We start from the raw sequence: 19,938 nt of genomic DNA, 5'->3' as shown, positions 1-19,938 counted from the left end.
TCATGATAGGAGAAAGTCCACCTCTGAATATCATATTGGGAAACAAGGACTTAGAGAAATGTATTGCTATTTTAAATAACATCTTCTTATGGATAACTACAAGTTAAATGTATATACATGCATGATATGGAATTAATTTTAACTATATAAAATTTGCAATGATGGGGCTTTGATTGTTATTTGACTAAAGCATCACTTTTTAAAGATTTTATCTTAATATAATTAAGTTATGTGAAATTTTGAAACACGATCTTAGAAAAAAAAGTGTAAATATTCTTACAAATCTTGTCTAAACACAGATAAAAATAATACTTGATAGCCTCACATTTTTTCTGATTTAATTATATCTAGGGAAGAGTCAAACTGTATTGATATCTTTCTCTAAGTGCATAATTAATCTGTCTTTTCATTTTGACCTTGAGGCCACATTGCTCTTTCTTCAGATTCAAAATTGTCTAATATGTTAAGTTACAGATCTTGAAACCTGATTTTGAGTACTAGCTCAGATATTACCTGCCTGTCCAGACTATAATATCTAATCCCTGAAACCTGAGTGTAATACTAGCTCAGATATTACCTAGCTGTCCAAACTATAATACCCAATCCCTGAGTGTCAGTTTTTCATGAGGCATTAATAATAAAGCTGAACTAAACTGTCTGAATTTTTTTCCAGGAAGAACTGAACCCCATCCTTGTTACCCCGCCCATCCAAGCTGTTGACCAGGACCGGAATATCCAGCCACCATCAGATAGGCCAGGCATCCTCTACTCCATCCTTGTTGGTTTGTATTTACTCACATTTTACACTCTCAGTCATCACTCTCGAACCATGTAGAAAAAGCGGTCTCAAATCAAAGGAAACACCTTTAATAACAAAGTTGATCGCCTTGGAAATTACTATTTTTATGTAAAAATGAATTTAAAAATAACGGCTTTTCTCTTAGAATTAGTTTTAGTGAAATGTGTAGAAGAAAACGTGGAATTTTTTTTAATTGAAGAAGTGAAGCCACTTTAAAAAAATGAATAATAATCTACATATTGGTAGTTTTCTCTGTGTTACTTCATAAAGAATTCTCTAAGAAAAATTTGAAAAAAAAATTAATTGAAAATATATACTGTTTGCTCTACTAGTATTTTACCATAGGTTAAATGTAATTATGTAATTCTGAAAATATATGACTGAATTAAATAAGGGTTTTTGGAACCATATGGGAGAAAGGCCATGATTACCCAAGGGTACACAATATATTATACCCTTGGCTAATTTTTCCTGGAAAAATTTCACAGGAGCTATTCTAGTTCATCATTGTGCATATACTGGTAATTGTACCAAAGCAAAAATGATGAGAATTTTATTATGATACTCTTCTCAAATTACTTTTGCTAAAATACGGGTGTTGCTGCTTTGCATGGTTTATAGTCTCTAGAGAGAGAGAGATGCGTGTGAGACAGATCATAAATCTCTTCATGAAGAAGAGGTTGCTTTTGAAGTATGCTTCAGAATGATTATTCAGTCATTCATTGCCCTCAACCCCTTTCTAATCCTAAGCCTTCAGCCTGTGTATGTGCACACATGCATAGTAATAAACAGTCTACAAACATTAGATAGATTTCCAAATATGACGTTATATCCCACTTAGAAATGTTGTCTGTAAGAAAGTTGTCTCTGGAACTACACACTTGTCATAAGCCAGTTACATATATAAGACTGTTACATTTTTAAAAAGACCTTATGAACATAAGCATCCATCTTTTAAATCTGTAAGGGCCTTAGCATAGATAAAAAGAAATAGCCATTGTTCCTCTCATTAACAGAAGGGTTGACACCATGTCGGTCACTGTGCTAAATACTATAAATGCAAAGATGAGAGATAAATATTTTAGGTTAGGGAGGGGTGGAGTCTATGGCTAGAAACATGTTCAAAGATAAATTCAAACACCTAGTTCTAAGCACTAGAAATAACCTATGAACCACATATTACATGAGATCATGGAAAGAAAGTGCAAAGTATTTCTGAGAAAATTGCTTAGAGTTATTTCAGCAGAAAGATCAGGGTTTCCAGGAAGAAATTACCCAGAAGGCTGATACAGCGTGTACTAAGTCCAAAGGATGAAATTTAAGGTCCTACTGTAACTATCATCAGTTCTGGAATCATTTCTTCTCCTATTGATTCCCCCAGCAACCTGAAAAGCTCAATCCATTGTTTCCTATGATGTGTCCAGTTGCTTTATTCAAGAAAAATGATACCATTGTATCTGGGATGGGTGAGGGGTGTGGGATTAGCAGGGATAAATGAGTGAAAGATATTCAAACTATAAGCAAAGTCAAAAATTCATAATTGAAAAAAAAAGCCTCAAAATTGACTACTGCCTTAAAATGGAAATTGTTTCATCCCAAAATGGGGAAGGGCAGTTGGTGGGAATTAGTAAAACTCTGATAGTCAGTCCAACCAATGCTCCTTTCACGTTTTACTATTAGGAAGATGAAATTTAGGTTTAAATTGGAACATGTACTAAAGAGCAAAAAAGTGACAGTAAAATCTCAACTAATAAGTACAAAATAGAATCTTCTGGTAAACTAAAATTTTCAATGAAACTGACATAAATTTAGATGAACTGAATTATTTTTGTTTGGGCACTTATGATTTTACAAACACTGAGTTGGATATTTAATGAAGCCCTTTAAGTTTGTTATAGTCAATATAATTAAAATCATAGCACATGTTAGATTAAGGTTTTAATAATTTAAGGACCCATCCGAGGTAAAGATATTGAAAATAGACAAGTAAAGACTCCTGAAAATTTGCTCTTCCATAAAAGCAATGAAAAATTGGTTTTTAAAAAAAGGGAACATCATAATTTTGGGTCATTAATTCCTAAATTAACCAAGGCTTAAAAACAACCCAGGGAACATTTATTCAAGAAAAACAGATGACTCTTTGTAATAACTTTTTTTTTAACTCAGTGGAATTTTTCACTTGCCTGATTCCCATTGCCTGCTCTTTAGTTTAGCAGTAACACTAAAAAATAACAACCTGCCCACCCCCCTCCAATGTGGCCTGGTAGTCATTGGAAGAAGCAGAACAAAACTTGGTGGTTCTCTGGAAGAACCCACATGAAAACCTGACTCAGATTTCACCCAGCACAAAAAGCCTTATTTGGGAGCTGGAGGGGAAGATGGGAGAGGAGTTTGTCAAAAACAGTTACAGGCAAGTGTTTTTACTTTATTGCTGCCTGAAGTGATAGATAACAATTGGGACAACCAATAGGCTAAATAAAGAGTAAATTTTAAAAAGAAGGCAGAAATGATATACATAGGGTCTGTAAAAAGTTTTGACATATTTCTAGGAATCTTAGGGCAAAAATAAGAACAGTGTAGTGTGAATTCTTGAAAACATCTGAGAATACCTTGGGTTTTCAGCTCTGGGTTACCTTGAGTTTCTGGAAAAGCAGAAAGCAAAAGCTAAGGTCAAATTCTAAACAGCAAGACTGAAGACTAAAGATGTGACCCAAAATACACAAAGTCCTCCTCAAAAAAGACTAGGAGAATTACTGCTTCTAAATATGTTCAAAGATATCTTCCAGTTATTAACTAACCACTGAACTAGTACAGATTTCAGTGGAATCACATGACAAAGAATGCAGATTTTGGAGTATTAGTTCAGAAATATTTAGTTGAGAAAATGAATGAGCACAACTAAAGCAAGCAATATTCTCCATAGCTCCTGGGGAAGAAAGGAATCTGATTTTCAGTGTTGTCACATAATACTATTTGCAGTGACCAGTTTTTAACAAAAATTATGAGATAGAAAAAAAACAGGGAAGAATGGTTGATACACAAGGCAAAAAAAAAAAAAAAAAAAAAAAAATTGTTTCTGAGGAAGCCCAGACATTGGGCTTACAAAGATTTTCAACTGGGTGGAGGTCGGGGGGAGACACAACAAGGACCTTTGATTGGGTATTTAAAATATGTCCAAAGAACTAAAGAAAATCATATGCAAAGAATTACATTAAAATATGGGAATGCTATCTCATCAATTAGATATTAACAAAGAGACATAAATTATAAAAAAGAACCTAATAGAAATTTTTGAAATATACAACAACTGTAAATTTAAAATTCACTAGCAGGGCTTAATAGAAGATTCAAGTATGGAGAAGAAACAATCAGCAAATTTGACGAGAGAGCAATTGAGATTATCAAATCTGAGAACAGAAAGAAAATAAGAATGAAGAAAGTGAAGAAGAGAGCCTCAGACACTTGTGGGATACCATTTTGTATACCAAGATATGCATAACAGGAGTCCCAGGAGAGAAGAGAAAGGGGCTGAAAGAATATATGAATAAATAATGGTTAAAAACATCTTAAATTTCAGGAAAACAATCTGCACATCCAAGAAACTCAGTGAATTTTCAAAAAGTAAAAAAAAAAAAAAAAAAAAAAAAAAAAGTATAGACTTAAAGAAATTCAGACACATCTCAATCAAATTACCAAATTACATACACAGATAAATAAAGAATTTGGAAGTACAGGTGACTTTTCATGGATATTAGTTCTCCATAAAGTTATGATTTATCATCTGGAACCATGGATGCCAGGAAACAGTAGGATGACATATTCAAAGTACTAAAAGAAAAAATTGCTCATCAATAATTCTAAATATGACAAATATTTCCTTCAAAAAAAGAATGAGAAATTAAGACATTTCCAGAAAAAGAAAATGAGAGAGTTTGTCAGTAGCAGACCTTCTCTATAAGAAATATCAAAGAGAAATCTAAGGCTAAAATTAAATCACAATAGTGATTTAGTAACTCAAAGAGTAACTGTTTAGCTCTTTAAACAGTACATACGAAAAATATTATTTAACACAAAATAAGTCAGTAATACAATAATAGAGGAACAGAAAAGTCAGGAAATATAGAAGACAGAAAGCAAAATGGCAAATGTAATCATACCTTTTTAGTAATCACAACCAATGTAAGTTAATAAAATGTTCCAATTAAAAGGCAGAGATTAGCAGAATGGATAAAAAAGAAAGGAAAACATGATCTAACCATACATTGTCTACAAGAGACCCACTTCAGTTAGGGAGACATAAACCTTTGGGGTGTAAAAGGTTGTGAAGACACAGTCCACACAAATGATACTAAAAGTGAGCTGAAGTAATACTACTAATGTTAGACAAAAATAGATTATACAGTAATATTTTTTATATGAGACAATGATGGACATCTTATAGCAACAACAGAGTCAATCCATTAAGAAGGTATAATAGTTAAAAACATATATGCACCTAACAATAGAGTCCAAAAGTACATGAAGCAAAAACTGATAAACCTGAACAGGGAAAATAGATCATTCAAGCACAATAGTTGTAGACTCTGCAGCCCTACCATAAGTAATGGATTCAACAGCTAGACAGAGGGGAGAAAGGACAGAATTGAACAGCATTGCAAGCTAACCATACCCTACAGATATTCATATAACTGAAACCCAAAACAATGGAATACACCTTTTTCTTAAAGGCACATGAAATATTCTTCAATGTAGACCACAAGTTAGGCCACAAAACAGGTGTTATTAAATTGAAAATGATTGAAATTATACAAGCTATTGACCACAATGGAAAGAAATCAGAAGTCACTAACAACAGAAATTTGGAAACACACATATTTGTGGAATTAGACAGATGCTCCTGAATAGTCAGTGGGTCAAAGGAAGAACGACAAAGAGAGTAAGAAAACTACTTTGAGATAAGTAAGAATTAAAACATGTCACACTAGAATTTATGGGATGAAGATGAAGAAATACTCAGAGCGAGATTTATAGTTGAGCATGCCAACTTAATAAAGAAGAAAAATCTTATCAACAATGTACTTCCTCAAGACTGTGGAAAAGGATGCGCTAACTAAAACAGAGATCTCCTAAGGATAGAAATAATGAAGTCTAGAGTGGAAATTAATGAAATAGAAAATAAAAAGCACAGTGAAGAATATCAGTGAAACTAAAATTTAAATTCTTTGAAAGGAACAACAAAACTGACAAACCTCGAGCCATGTTGTTCAAGAATATAAAAGAGAAGAAGCAATTTACTCACTCTAGGATGAATGAAGGGACCCTATTGCTGACCTATTAGACATGAGAATGTTATAAGGGTATGTTACCTACAATCATGCACAAATTAGAAAACTGCTGTGGTCAAATTATTAGAAAAACACAAGCTATCGAAACAGACTCAAGAAGACAGAAAATTCTGAGCTAACCTATGACTAGTAAGAACAATAATATATCAAAAAACTTCTCAAAGAAAAACCCAAGACCAGAAGTCTTGACCAGGGAATTCTACCAAAGTTAAAAAAAAAAAAAAAAAAAAAAGATTTAACAGCTATCCTTCCAAAAAATAAAAGAGCAAGGAATACTACCCAACTCATTCTGTGAGGCTAGAATCACCCTGATAACAAAACTAGCCAAAGATAGCACAAGAATAGAAAGTTATGCAACAATATCCCTTATGAATATAGGTGCAGAATTTTTCATTTGAATACTTAACAAATCAAATCCAGCAGCTTATAAATAGGATTATGCATTGTGCCCAAATGGAATTTATCCCATGAATGCAAGGTTGGTTTTATGGACAAATAAGGCAGTGTCATATACCTTAGTAATCAACAAAACCCATGATTACTTCAAAAGATGCAGAAGCAAAATCAAACCCTTGATTAAATGTAAATTTACTTAATGACAAATCATTGAAACTTATATAAAGCAAAAACTATTAGAAATACAGGGAGGGGGTGTCTGGGTGGCTCAGTCGGTTAAGCCCCTTCAGTTCAAGTCATGATCTCAGGGTCCTGGGATCAAGCCCCACATTGGGCTCTCTGCTCAGCAGGGAGCCTGCTTCCCCCCCACCCTTCTTGTCTCTCTACCTACTTGTGATCTCTCTCACTGTCAAATAAATAAACAAAATCTTAAAAGAAAAAAAAGAAAGAAAGAAATACAGGGAGATTTTGATTTAACAGTTATCATAGTGAAAGATTTTAAAGCTACATTCTTAGAACTTAGATCAAGTTGATAAAAATTCAGTAAGCATATAGTGATTAAGTGACTAAGGGATTAAAATAGAAAAAAAAAAGAAAAATACCACAGTCTTTTCAAATTGTTTTTAAAAAACCCAAAGTACATTTATTTAAGAATCGTGTGTTAGGCTTAAAAAAAAAAAAAATCTTGATAAGTTTCAAGAACTAGAACACATTCTGTTAAATTGGAAAACCATAGAACCACAGAATCAAAACTAAGGGGGAATGGTAAAATTTCTAACCAAGTGAAAGGAATAATATTTTTTTCTATTAAAGATACGGAGGAGGTGATGTCAATAAGATGGTGGGCTAGGAGGCCCCAACTCTTGTCTTCCCCACAAAAATAACAAAACAATAAATAACTACAGACTGATGGGAATAGCTCTGCGAAAGTTCTAGACTACAAAAGTGAAACAGCAGAAACTCTACAGAGCTTACAGACTGATGATTTCCACATAGGAAAGCATAGGGAGCATTTTACCTGCATTATGCCTTCCCCAGGTCTGAGCAGTTCAGTGCCAGGAAGGGTCCCCTTGGAGGGACTCCATCTCGCAGGACCAGGAGAGCAGAGAAATCCTAGCAAACCTCACCACGATGGGCATTTGTAGACTTTGCTAAGGAGGACCTACAGTCTTCACCAGGGCTGAACCTAGATGACAGAGCTGCCCAGAGCTCTCTACTCTGTCTCCTCCCTGGAGCTGGAGATGGCACTGCAGTGAGACTGCCCCCAGGGCATAGTCACTGTTGTGCCCTGTTCTTGGGGATCCTAAGTCATGGTGTGTCTTCCCTCACTGGGACCCCACTGTCAGCCCTGAGTTGCAACTTTGATTCACCCTCACTGGGCTGCACTGCAAACACACTAATAAAGTGGCAATAGTAAGTCCTTACCCATAAATAACTACTCCAGATATAAGTGGTTTAAAATCTCCAGTTAAAAGACAGAGACCAGCTAAATGGATTTTTTTTTAATTTTTTATTTTTTTTTATACACATATAATATATTTTCATCCCCAGGGGTACAGGTCTGTGAATCGCCAGGTTTATACACTTCACAGCACTCACCATAGCACATACCCTCTCCAATGTCCATAACCTCACCCCCCCTTCTCCCAACCCCCCTCCCCCCCACAACCCCCAGTTTGTTTTGTGAGATTAAGAGTCACTTATGGTTTGTCTCCCTCCCAATCCCATCTTGTTTCATTTATTCTTCTACCCCCTTAACCCCCCATGTTGCATCTCCACTTCCTCATATCAGGGAGAACATATGATAGTTGTCTTTCTCTGACTTACTTTGCTAAGCATGATACCCTCTAGTTCCATCCACATCGTTGCAAATGGCGAGATTTCATTTCTTTTGATGGCTGCATAGTATTCCATTGTGTATATATACCACTTCTTCTTTATCCATTCATCTGTTGATGGACATCTAGGTTCTTTCCATAGTTTGGCTATTGCAGACATTGCTGCTATAAACATTTGGGTGCACCTGCCTCTTCGGATCACTACGTTTGTATCTTTAGGGTAAATACCCAGTAGTGCTATTGCTGGGTCGTAGGATAGTTCTATTTTCAACATTTTGAGGAACCTCCATGTTGTTTTCCAGAGTGGGTGCACCAGCTTGCATTCCCACCAACAGTGTAGGAGGGTTCCCCTTTCTCCACATCCTCGCCAGCATCTGTCATTTCCTGACTTGTTAATTTTAGCCATTCTGACTGGTGTGAGCTGATATCTCATTATGGATTAATGATCATTGACCCCTCACTTTAAATCTGGAGGTGTCTTCAGGTTTAAAATGAGTTTCTTGTAGGCAACATATAGATGGGCTTTGTTTTTTTTTTTTTTTTTAATCCATTCTGATACCCTGTGTCTTTTGATTGGGACATTTACCCCATTAACATACAGGATAACTATTGAGAGATATGAATTTAGTGCCATTGTAGTGCCTGTAAGGTGACTCTTACAGTATAATGTGTCTGCTCCTTTCTGATCAACTACTTTTAGGCTCTCTCTTTGCTTAGAGGACCCCTTTCAATATTTCCTGTAGAGCTGGTTTGGTATTTGCAAATTCTTTCAGTTTTTGTTTGTCCTGGAAGCTTTTTATCTTTCCTCCTATTTTCAATGATAGCCTAGCTGGATATAGTATTCTTGGCTGCATGTTTTTCTCATTAAGTGCTCTAAATATATTATGCCAGCTCTTTCTGGCCTGCCAGGTCTCTGTGGATAAGTATGCTGCCAATCTAATATTTTTACCATTGTATGTTACAGACTTCTTTTCCCGGGCTGCTTTCAGGATTTTCTCTTTGTCACTAAGACTTGTAAATTTTACTATTAGATGACAGGGTGTGGACCTATTCTTATTGATTTTGAGGGGCATTCTCTGTACCTCCTGGATTTTTATGCTTGTTTGCTTTGCCATATTAGGGAAATTCCCTCCAATAATTCTCTCCAGTATACCTTCTGCTCCCCTCTCTCTTTTTTCCTTCTTCTGGAATCCCAATAATTCTAATGTTGTTTTGTCTTATGGTGTCACTTATCTCTCTAATTCTCCCCTTGTAGTCCAGTAGCTGTTTGTCCCTCTTTTGCTCAGCTTCTTTATTCTCTGTCATTTGGTCTTCTATATTGCTAATTCTTTCTTCTGCCTCATTTATCCTAGCAGTGAGAGCCTCTATTTTTTATTGCACCTCATTAATAGCTTTTTTTATTTCAACTTGGTTAGATTTTAGTTCTTTTATTTCTCCAGAAAGGGCTTTTATATCTCCCAAGAGTGTTTCTCTAATATCTTCCATGCCTTTTTCAAGCCCGTCTAGAACCTTGAGAATCTTCATTCTGAACTCTAGATCTGACATATTACCAATGTCTATATTGATTAGGTCCCTAGCCTTTGGTACTGCCTCTTGTTCTTTTTTATTTTTTGTGGTGAATTTTTCCTTCTTGTCATTTTGTCCAGATAAGAGTATATGAAGGAGCAAGTAAAATACTAAAAGGGTGGCAACAACCCCAGGAAAATATGCTTTAACCAAATCAGAAGAGATCCCAAATCGTGAGGGGGGAGAAAGGGGATAAAAAGAGGTTCAGAAAGAAAAAAAAAAGAAAGAAAGAAAGAAAAGAAGCAATTAAAAAAAGAAAACGAATAAAGAAAAAGTATAAAAAAGAAATATATATATATTAGTTAAACTAGTTAAAAAAAACGTTAAAAAAGAAAAGGGTAAAAGTTAAAAAAAATTTAGCAGAAGAAGAGAAAAAAAATTGAAAAAGAAAAAAATAAATTAACTACAAGACTACAGAATCATGGGGAGAAAGCCATGAGTTCCGTGCTTTGCTTTCTCCTCCTCTGGAATTCCGCTGCTCTCCTTGGTATTGAAACTGCACTCCTTGGTAGGTGAACTTGATCCTGACTGGATTTCCTGTTGATCTTCTGGGGGAGGGGCCTGTTGTAGTGATTCTCAAGTGTCTTTGCCCCAGGCGGAATTGCACCACCCTTACCAGGGGCCGGGCTGAGTAATCCGCTTGGGTTTGCTTTCAGGAGCTTTTGTTCCCTGAGCACTTTCCATAGAGTTCAGGAGGATGGGAATGAAAATGGCAGCCTCCCCGTCTCCCGCCGGTGGAGCTGAGAGCCCGGGCCCCACTCCTCAGTGCGCCCTCAGAGAACAGCACCCAGTTACTCCCGTCTGCCTGACCTCCGGCCGCGCTCCGAGCTCACCGAGTCTGCAGCCAGTTCAAGGTAACCCTGAGCTGGGAGCTCACTGCTTGGCTCTGTCTCTGTAGCCAGCCTCCCCATTCTAATACTTGTAAGCCCTGTGACACTCAGACACCCCTGATCCTTCTGTGACCCTGCGTGGGCTTCACCCCGGTTTAGCCTCTGGAGCGATGTCCCTCAATGGAACAGACTTTTAAAAGTCCTGATTTTGTGCTCCGTTGCTCCGCCGCTTGCCAGGAGCCGGCCCCTCCCCCCCAGGGTCTATCTTCCCATCTCCTTGGATTCACTTCTCCACCAGTCCTACCTTTCAGAAAGTGGTTGATTTTCTGTTTCTAGAATTGCTGTTCTTCTTCTCTTAGATCTACCATTGGATTTGTAGGTGTTTGCAATCTTTAGATAAGCTATCTAGCTGATCTCCTGCTATCTGAAGTAGTCTCAGCCTGCTACTTCTCTGCCATCTTGACTCTTCCCCTAAATGGATTTTTTAAACAATTTTTTTTAAAGATTTTATTTATTTAACAGACAGAGATCACAAGTAGGCAGAGAGGCAGGCAAGAGAGAGGAGGAAGCAGGCTCCCGGCTGAGCAGAGAGCCCGATGCGGGGCTCAATCCCAGGACCCTGGGATCATGACCCGAGCCGAAGTCAGAGGCTTTAACCACTGAGCCACCCAGGCGCCCCCCCCAAATGGATTTTTTATAAAAGATCTAATGATAAGCTACCAATGAGAGACTCCCTTAAGCCTGAAGACACTAGTGGGCTGAAAGAGAAAGGATGGAAATTTATTTCTGGCATACATAAACATGTAGAGGTCAAGGGTAGCAATACCTATACAGGACCAAATCAACTTTAAGTCAAAAGTTCTCATCAGAGACAAAAAAGGGCATTTCCATGAGAGTTCCCACACCGACACTAACAATATAATAAAGTTCTGTATTTACTTCCAATAATATAAGCAGGTCTACTGGCACTTTATTGGTAACAGTAGCTTAAAATGTTAGTATTTTGTAATGCTGGGTACTCTAATATGTAGGGATGGGGTCTGGGTGGCTCGGTCGGTTAAGCATCTGACTCTTGGTTTCTGCTCAGGTCATGATCTCAGGGTCCTGAAATGGATCCCCAGGTCAGGCTCAGCACTTGGGGGAAAGTCTTCTTTACCTCTCTCTCTCTTCTGCTCCCCCCCTCTCACACACACTCCCTCTCTAAAATAAATAAATAAATCCTTTAAAATATAATAAATATATAGTTAAGATAGGTGTTACATACTAACATATAAATATTAAAATATAATTAATAGTTACTTTTCCTTGTTTAAAATAAGTATAATAATTGTGCTGATATTATGAATATTCTAGCAGCTAAAGTTAAGAATAGAAACACCAATCCAGAAAACTTGGGTTCATACATTTTATACAAGCACATTTTAACTAAGATGGGCATTATGAAATATTAGTATTCTTGTGCTCAAGTGTATAGGATAGTCATGTTGGAAAAGCCATGAGAATTCAAATTTGAATTATATTTTAAACTGAAAAAGGAATACCCTCTTTTGTATATTTCAAATTTCACAAATACTGGAGGGAGAGTCCAGAATTTCTATTTATTTGCCTTTACTTTTCTTGTTTAGTTTTGCTTTCCCGGTGCCATACACCTTATAACTGCATCCTTGTTTACATGGTGGCCTTTCAAACATTAAGTAACCTCACACATAATCTGTGAGTCACCTTCCCTCAGGCCTTTTTATTTTCCAGGATGTTGATTCTAATTTTAAATTACCTCCACTAATTCAGAAATTTTCTACTTTTCCTTTTTGGATTCTTTGGGTTATTCTTCTCCATAATCAGAAACTTATTATTGGCTAATAAACTAGAGTATTATGAAGTATTATTATTATTATGTAGGCTTGTGAGAAGTTTGATTTTATGGCACACATTATTGGAAGATGTTTCTCCTACCTACAGGTCATAGTACTGAGTATAAGTATCATTCATATTTTTATGGCTTTCCCTGGAAATTGTTCTAGAAAGTTATTCATTTCAAACATATTGAAACTCTTGTCCCATCCCCCATAAAGATCACATAGGGTAGAATAATAAGCTACAAATACTGGAACTCATGAAAATAGATCTGCTAAAAATGAGAGCATTGATTGAATCCAAAACGAAGATATGTTACCTATAGTAGTGGGCTAGGGGGTGTTTGTATTAGTAAATGTACCAGCTTCAATACTTCTATAAAGAACCTCCAAAACACAGTGGCTTAAATCAAACAGAAGTCTATTTCTTTCTCAAGTAATAGCCCAAAGGATTATGACCCTGGGTTTGTGGGAAGGCTTTACCATTCTCAATTCTTTGTTTGCTATGTCACTCTACTCATTAACCCATTACAGCCAGTGGGAAAAACAGTAAAGTTCAGGGCAAGTAACTTTGTGGAAATGAACCAAAATTCATGAAAATAGTACAAGCTGGGGAAACATAAGGGAAGCTGTAGAGACAGTGGGTAGTGCTTTAGTTGTCTGTTCTTGTACAATAAACCATTCAAGAGATTAGTGACCTAAAATGGCAGCGACTTGGTATTTCTCCTATTTCTGTGGGTTGATTGGGATTGACAGGTCAGATCTTTTGCTTCTCACACAGTGCAGTTGATGCTACTCAAATGTGTAGCTTCAGCTGGGAGCTTGCCACAGATACAGACATCCAGGGAGGTTACTCACTCCTCCTCTTCCCTCCTCCTCACCTTATTCTATAGCCTTCTTCACAGTATTGGTCACTGACTTCTAAGAAGCTAAAAGTGAAGGCTACCAGTCTTCTCAAAGCTTAGTCCCAGAACTGGAAAGATATCATTTCCACTACCAACCATTAGTCAAATCAAGCAGGAGTCTAGCCCTTATTCAAGAAGAGAGAAAATAGACTCAGCTTCATAGTGGGAAATGCAAAATATGTAGCTATCTCTGATATACTTCAGGTAATTTGTGTACATGTTAGCTTAAGATAGTTACATGTTGGATTGAGACAACTCTTTCATTCCTTGTCCCATGAGTTAAAAATAAGTTGAGTTAGCCCTCTAATGTTTCATAATGATACTTGCATAATCATTAGTTAAAATTGCAATGCTTCACAATTACATAAAGCACTGATTACTATTAATTATATTGGATGTAATCCTACATTTCAAGTAATCCTAATTGTTTAAAAATTGTCAGGCTGACTTGATGTGCTTGGATATTCATGATGTGATATAATGACATGACTGATTAAAACCTTGTACTAGGAGCATGGGAGTGAGCATCCTGTCCCTTTTCTGGTGTTCACTTTTGCATGCACCATTAGTGTTAGCTTTAACATACTTGGATACTGACCCTTTATCAGATATGTCATTTGCAAATACCTTCTATTCAGTAGAATGCCATTAGTTTGGTTTGGTTGATTATTTCCTTTGCTGTGTAGTGAAGTTTTATTTCGATGCAGCCCCAACAGTTTATTTTTGCTTTTGTTTTCCTAACCTTAGGCAACATATCTAGAAAAATGTTGCAGTGGCTAATGCCAGAGAGATTACTGTTTGTGTTCTCTTAAGGATTTTTATGATTTTAAGTCTCATGTGTATGTTTCTAATCCATTTGGAATTTATTTTCGTTTAATGTGCTAGAAACTAGTCTACTTTTATTTTTTACATGTAGCGGTCCAGTTTTCCCAGCACCGTTTATTGAAGATATTGTTTCTTCCCCATTGATTATTGTTGGCTCCTTTGTTGGAAATTAAGTAATCATATAAATTATGGGTTTATTTCTGGGCTCTCTGTTCTCTTCTGTTAATCTATGTATCTGTTTTTGTCCTAATAGCGTCTGTTTGGATTACTATAGCTTTGTGGTATATCTTGAAATCTGTAATTGTGATACCTCCAGCTTTGTTCTTTCTTAGGATTGGTTTGGCAATTCAAGGTCTTCTGTGATCCCATACAAATTTTAGTATTATTTGTTCTAGTTCTGTGAAAAATGTTGTTGATATTTTGATGTGGATTGTATTGAATCTGTAGATTGCTTTGGGTGATAGGGACATTTTGACAATATTAATTCTTCTAGTCCATAAGCATGGAATATCTTTCCATTTTTGTGTGTCCTTTTCATATCTTTTCTTTTTTTTTAAGATTTTATTTATTTATTTGACAGAGAGAAATTACAAGTACACTGAGAGGCAGGCAGAGAGAGAGAGAGAGAGAGAAGGAAGCAGGCTCCCTGCTGAGCAGAGAGCCCGATGCAGGACTCGATCCCAGGACTCTGAGATCATGACCCGAGCTGAAGGCAGCGGCTTAACCCACTGAGCCACCCAGGCGCCCCTTCATATCTTTTCATCAGTATTTTAGTTTTCAGAGTACAGATCTTACACCTCTTTGGTTAAGGGTGTTCCTAGGTATTTTATTGTGTTTGATGTGATTATAAATTTTTTAACATCTTAATTTTATTATTTCCATGTTCCAAGATTCATTGTTTGTGCACCACACCCAGGGCTCCATGCAATACATGCCCTCCTTAATACCCACCATCAGGCTCTCCCATCCTCCCACCTTCCTCCTCTTCATAACCCTCAATTTCTTTCTCAGAATCTACAGTCTCTAATGGTTCATCTTTCCCTCCAGTTTCCCCCAATTCACTTTCCCTTTCCTTCTCCTAATGCCCTTCATGTTATTCCTTATGCTCCACAAGTAAGTGAAACCATATGATAATTGACTTTCTCTGCTGGATTTATTTCACTCAGCATAATCTCCTCCAGTCCCATCTATGTTGATACAAAAGTTGGGTATTCATCCTTTCTGATGGTTGTGTAATATTCTATTGTATATATGGGCCACATCTTCTTTATCCATTCTGTTGAAGGACATCTTGGCTCTTTCCACAGTTTGGAGAACGTGGACATTGCTGTTTACACTGTTGGTAGGAATGCAAGTTGGTGTAGGTACTTTGGAAAACAGTGTGGAGATTCCTCAAAAAATTAAAAATAGAGCTACCCTATTACCCTGCAATTGCCCTACTGGGTATTTACAACAAAGATATAGAGGTAGTGAAAAGCAGGGCCATATGTACCCCAATGTTCATAGCAGCAATGTCCACAATAGCCAAACTGTGTTGTTTTTTTTCTTTAAACCTCTCATTCTGCAACTTTATTGTTCGTACATAGAAACACTACTGATTTATTATTATTATTATTATTATTATTATTGTGGTTGTTGTTGTTTCTTGCCACTTCACTGAATTCACTTATTACTTCTAGTAGTTTTTTGGTGGAGTTTTTAGGGTTCCTTATGTATAGTATCTTACCATCTGCAAATAGTGACCGTTTAACTTTTTTATCAATGTGGATGCCTCTTACCTCTTTTTCTTGTCTGATTGCTGTGACTAAGACTTCTAGGACTGTATTGAATAAAAGTGGTGAAGTGAACATCCTTGTCCTGCTCTTGACTTTAGAGGGAATGGTCTCAGTTTTGACCACTGAGTACAATGTTAGCTGTGATTTTTTCTTATATGGCCTTTATTAGGTTGAGGTATGTTCCCTTTCACCCCATTTTCTTGATAATAGTTATCATGAATGGATATTAAATATTGTCAAATGTTTTTTTTCTGCATCTATCAAGATGATATGATTTTTATCCTTCATTTTGTTAATGTGCTGTGTGATGTTGATTGATTTGGGAATAGTAGACCATCCTTGAAATCCAGGCATAAATCCCAACAAGTTGTGGTGATTGAGCTTTCCAGTTCATTGTTGTATGAAATTCGGTAGTATTTTCTTGAAGATTTTTATATCTGTGTTCATCAGAGATATTGGCCTGCAGTTTTCTTTTGTGTGTGTATGGTATCTTTTGGTTTTAGAATAATGTTGGCCTCATGGAATATATTTGGAAGCTTTCCTTCTTCCACTGTTCTTGGAATACTTTGAGAAGAATAGGTATTAACTCTTGTTTAAATGTCTGATAGAATTAATTTCTGAATCTATCTGGTCCTGAATTTTTATTTTTGGGTCATTTTTGGATACTAATTCTACTTCATTACTTGTAATCTGTCTGTCAGTTTTTCTATTTCTTCCTGTTTCAGTTTTGGAAGATTGTATAGTTCTAGGCATTTGTCCATTTTTCTAGGCATTCCAGTTTGTTGGCATGTAATCTTCCATAGCATTCTCTCATAATCCTTTGTATTTCTGTTTTGGGGATTTTTTAAAAGATTTTTTTTGTTGTTGTTTATTTATTTTAGGCAAGGAGGGTCAGAGGAACAGAGAAAGTCTTTTTTTTTTTTTTTAAGATTTTATTTATTTATTTGACAGAGAGAGATCACAAGTAGGCAGAGAGGCAGGCAGAGAGAGAGAGGAGGAAGCAGGCTCCCTGCTGAGCAGAGAGCCCAATGCAGGACTCGATCCCAGGACCCTGAGATCATGACCCGAGCCGAAGGCAGCGGCTTAACCCACTGAGCCACCCAGGCGCCCCAGAGAAAGTCTTAAGCAGACTCTGTGCTGAGCATGGAGCTCAACATGCGATTCAGTCTCACTAGCCTGAGACCATGACCTGAGCCAAAACCAAGAGTCAGACACTTAACCAACAGTACCACCCAGGTGCCCCAATCCTTTGTGCTCCTGTTGTGCCAGTTATTACTTCTACACTCTCTTTTGATTGTATTTCTTTGGGTCCTTTCTCTTTATTTCTTGAGGAGTCTGCCTAAAGGTTTGTCAATTTTGTTATTTGTTTCAAAGAATCTACTTTCATTGATTTTTTTCTACCTTTTTTTAGCTCCTACGCATTTATTGCTGTTGTGATCTTTACTATTTACTGTCCTCTACTCACCTTGGGCTTTGTTTGTTCTTTTTCTAGTTCCTTTAAGCATAAGGTTAGATTGTTTATTTCAGGTTTTTTTTTTTTTTTTATTGTTTCCTGAGGTAGGCCTGTATTGCCAAATACTTCCCCCATAAAGCTGTGTTCATTGTGTTCCAGAGATTTGGGACCATTGTGTCCTTGTTTTCTTTTGCCTCCATGTGTTTTTTGATTTCTTCTGTTTCATTGGCCCATTAGTAGTTTAGTATCATGTTGTTTAATCTCCACATGCTCATGACTTTTCCAATTATTTTCTTATGATTTATTTCTAGTTTCATAACATTGTGGCCAGGAAAGGTGCGTGGTATGATTTCAAGCTTTTTAAATTTGTTGAGTCTTATTTTTATGGCCTAAATCCTGTGTTCTGGGTAGTGTCCCATGTGCACTTGAAAAGAAAGTATATTCTCTTGATTGTAGAGGGAATATTCTATTTATACCTATTATGTCAGTCTGATCTAATGTGTTATTCAGACATTGTTTCTTTGTTGACTTGCCATCTAGATGATCTATCCATTAATGTAAGTGGGGTATTAGGGTTCCCTACTATTATTATATTACCATAATTTTCTCTCTTAATGTATGTTAATATCTGCTTTATGTATTTAGGTGATGCAGTGTTGAGTGTAGATATTTACAGTTGTATCTTCTTGTTGGATTGATCCCATTATAATTAAGTAGTATCCTTCCTTGTCTCTCATTACAGTTTTTGTTTTAAAGTCTATTTTGTCTCATATGAGTGTTGTTACCCTGCCTTTATTTATTTTTTTTCCACTTCAATTTGCATGGTGAGTGTTTTTCCATCTCTTCTCTTCCAATCTGTATGTGTCTGTGTCTGAGGTGAGTCTCTTGTAGGCAGCATATAGATGGGTCTTGCTTTGTTTTGTTTTGTCTTTATACATCCTATCACTTATGCTTTTCAATTGGCACACTTAGGCCATTTATATTTAGAGTACTTATTGTTAGGTATGTGCTTATTGACATTTGTTTTCTGCTGTTTTTTTTTTGTTGTTGTTGTTGTTGTTGTTCATTATTCCTTTCTTCTTTTCTTGCTCTTTTTTCATGATCAATGAGTATCTGTAGTGTTTCTTTGGCCTTCTTTCTCATTATTTTTTTATGTTTGTCATTTTCATAAGGTTCATATATAACATCCTAAGTAAATAGCAGTCCATATTAATTTAGTTGTCACTTAAGCTCAAACACATTCTGAAAATAAAAGAAAAAAAAAACAGAAAAGGAAGAAATCTTTCTTTTTCCCTTTCTTTTTTTTTACACCCTCCTCCATAGTTTATGTTGTCATATTTTACATCTTTTTATTCATATTTTTCTTATGTCTAATTGTGGCCATTTCTTTTCCACTTAAAGAAATGGCCTTAACATTTTCTGTTAGGCTGTTTTAGTGGTGATAAGCTCTTTTGTATTTGATTTGTCTGGGAAGCTCTTTATCTCCCTTTCAAATTTGAATGATAACTATGTTATCATGTCATGCCACTCCTTTCTGGAATGCAGATTTTCTGCTGAAAAATCAGTTGATAATCTTACAGTTAAGGCTTATGTTTCTCTCTCACACTTTTTTTAAAAATTTCTTTTCAGCATAACAGTATTCATTGTTTTTGCACCACACCCAGTGCTCCATGCAATAAGTGCCCTCCCTAATACCCACCACCTGGTTCCCCCAACCTCCCATCCCCCGCCCCTTCAAAACCCTCAGGTTGTTTTTCAAAGTCCATAGTCTCTCGTGGTTCACCTCCCCTTCCAATTTCCCTCAACTGCCTTCTCCTCTCCTCTCTCTTTATCTTCTACCTTTGACATTTTAGTTATTATATGCTATGGCATGGACCTCCTTGGGTTTATCTTGTTTGGAACTCTCCATGTTTCTTGGATTTAAATGTCTATTTCCCTTCCCTAGGTTAGGAAAATTTTCAATTATTATTCAAATAAACTTTTTACACCTTTCTCTCTCTCTCTTTTATCTGAGACTCCTATAATGTGTATGTTTGTCCACCCAATGTCCAAGAGATCTCTTAATCTATCCTCATTTTTTGAAAATTATTTCCTCTTCTTGTTGTATTACTTACGTGCTTTCCATTACCCTATCTTCCAGATGGCTGATACTTTCTTCTGTATCTCATCTACTGTTGATTCCCTACTCTGTCTCTGTGTGTGTGTTTATTTTACACGCTGTATTATTCAACTCTGATTGGTTCTTTTTAATATTATCTATGTCTTTGTTGACATTCTTACTGAGTTCTCCCATTCTTTTCTGCAGCCCAGTGAATACCTTTATGATATTTAATTTAAATTCCTTATAAGGCAT

At 36.3% G+C, this 19,938-nt stretch overlaps 1 protein-coding gene across 1 annotated transcript in view; it reads left to right on the top strand.

Annotated features, from left to right (window-relative positions):
* The window catches only part of PCDH15 (protocadherin related 15), a 1,700,294-nt gene that overhangs the window by 1,354,594 nt on the left and 325,762 nt on the right, over positions 1-19,938 (top strand). Inside the window, exon 13 of the mRNA XM_082719991.1 lies at positions 674-782. Coding sequence (XP_082576117.1) covers positions 674-782 — 109 coding nt within the window. The remainder of the gene's footprint in view (positions 1-673; positions 783-19,938) is intronic.

Source organism: Mustela nivalis (assembly GCF_964662115.1).
Source record: "Mustela nivalis genome assembly, chromosome: 2".
Taxonomy (NCBI): domain Eukaryota; kingdom Metazoa; phylum Chordata; class Mammalia; order Carnivora; family Mustelidae; genus Mustela; species Mustela nivalis.
The sequence above is the reverse complement of the archived record's forward strand: the minus strand, read 5'-3'. Positions and strand labels throughout refer to the sequence as shown.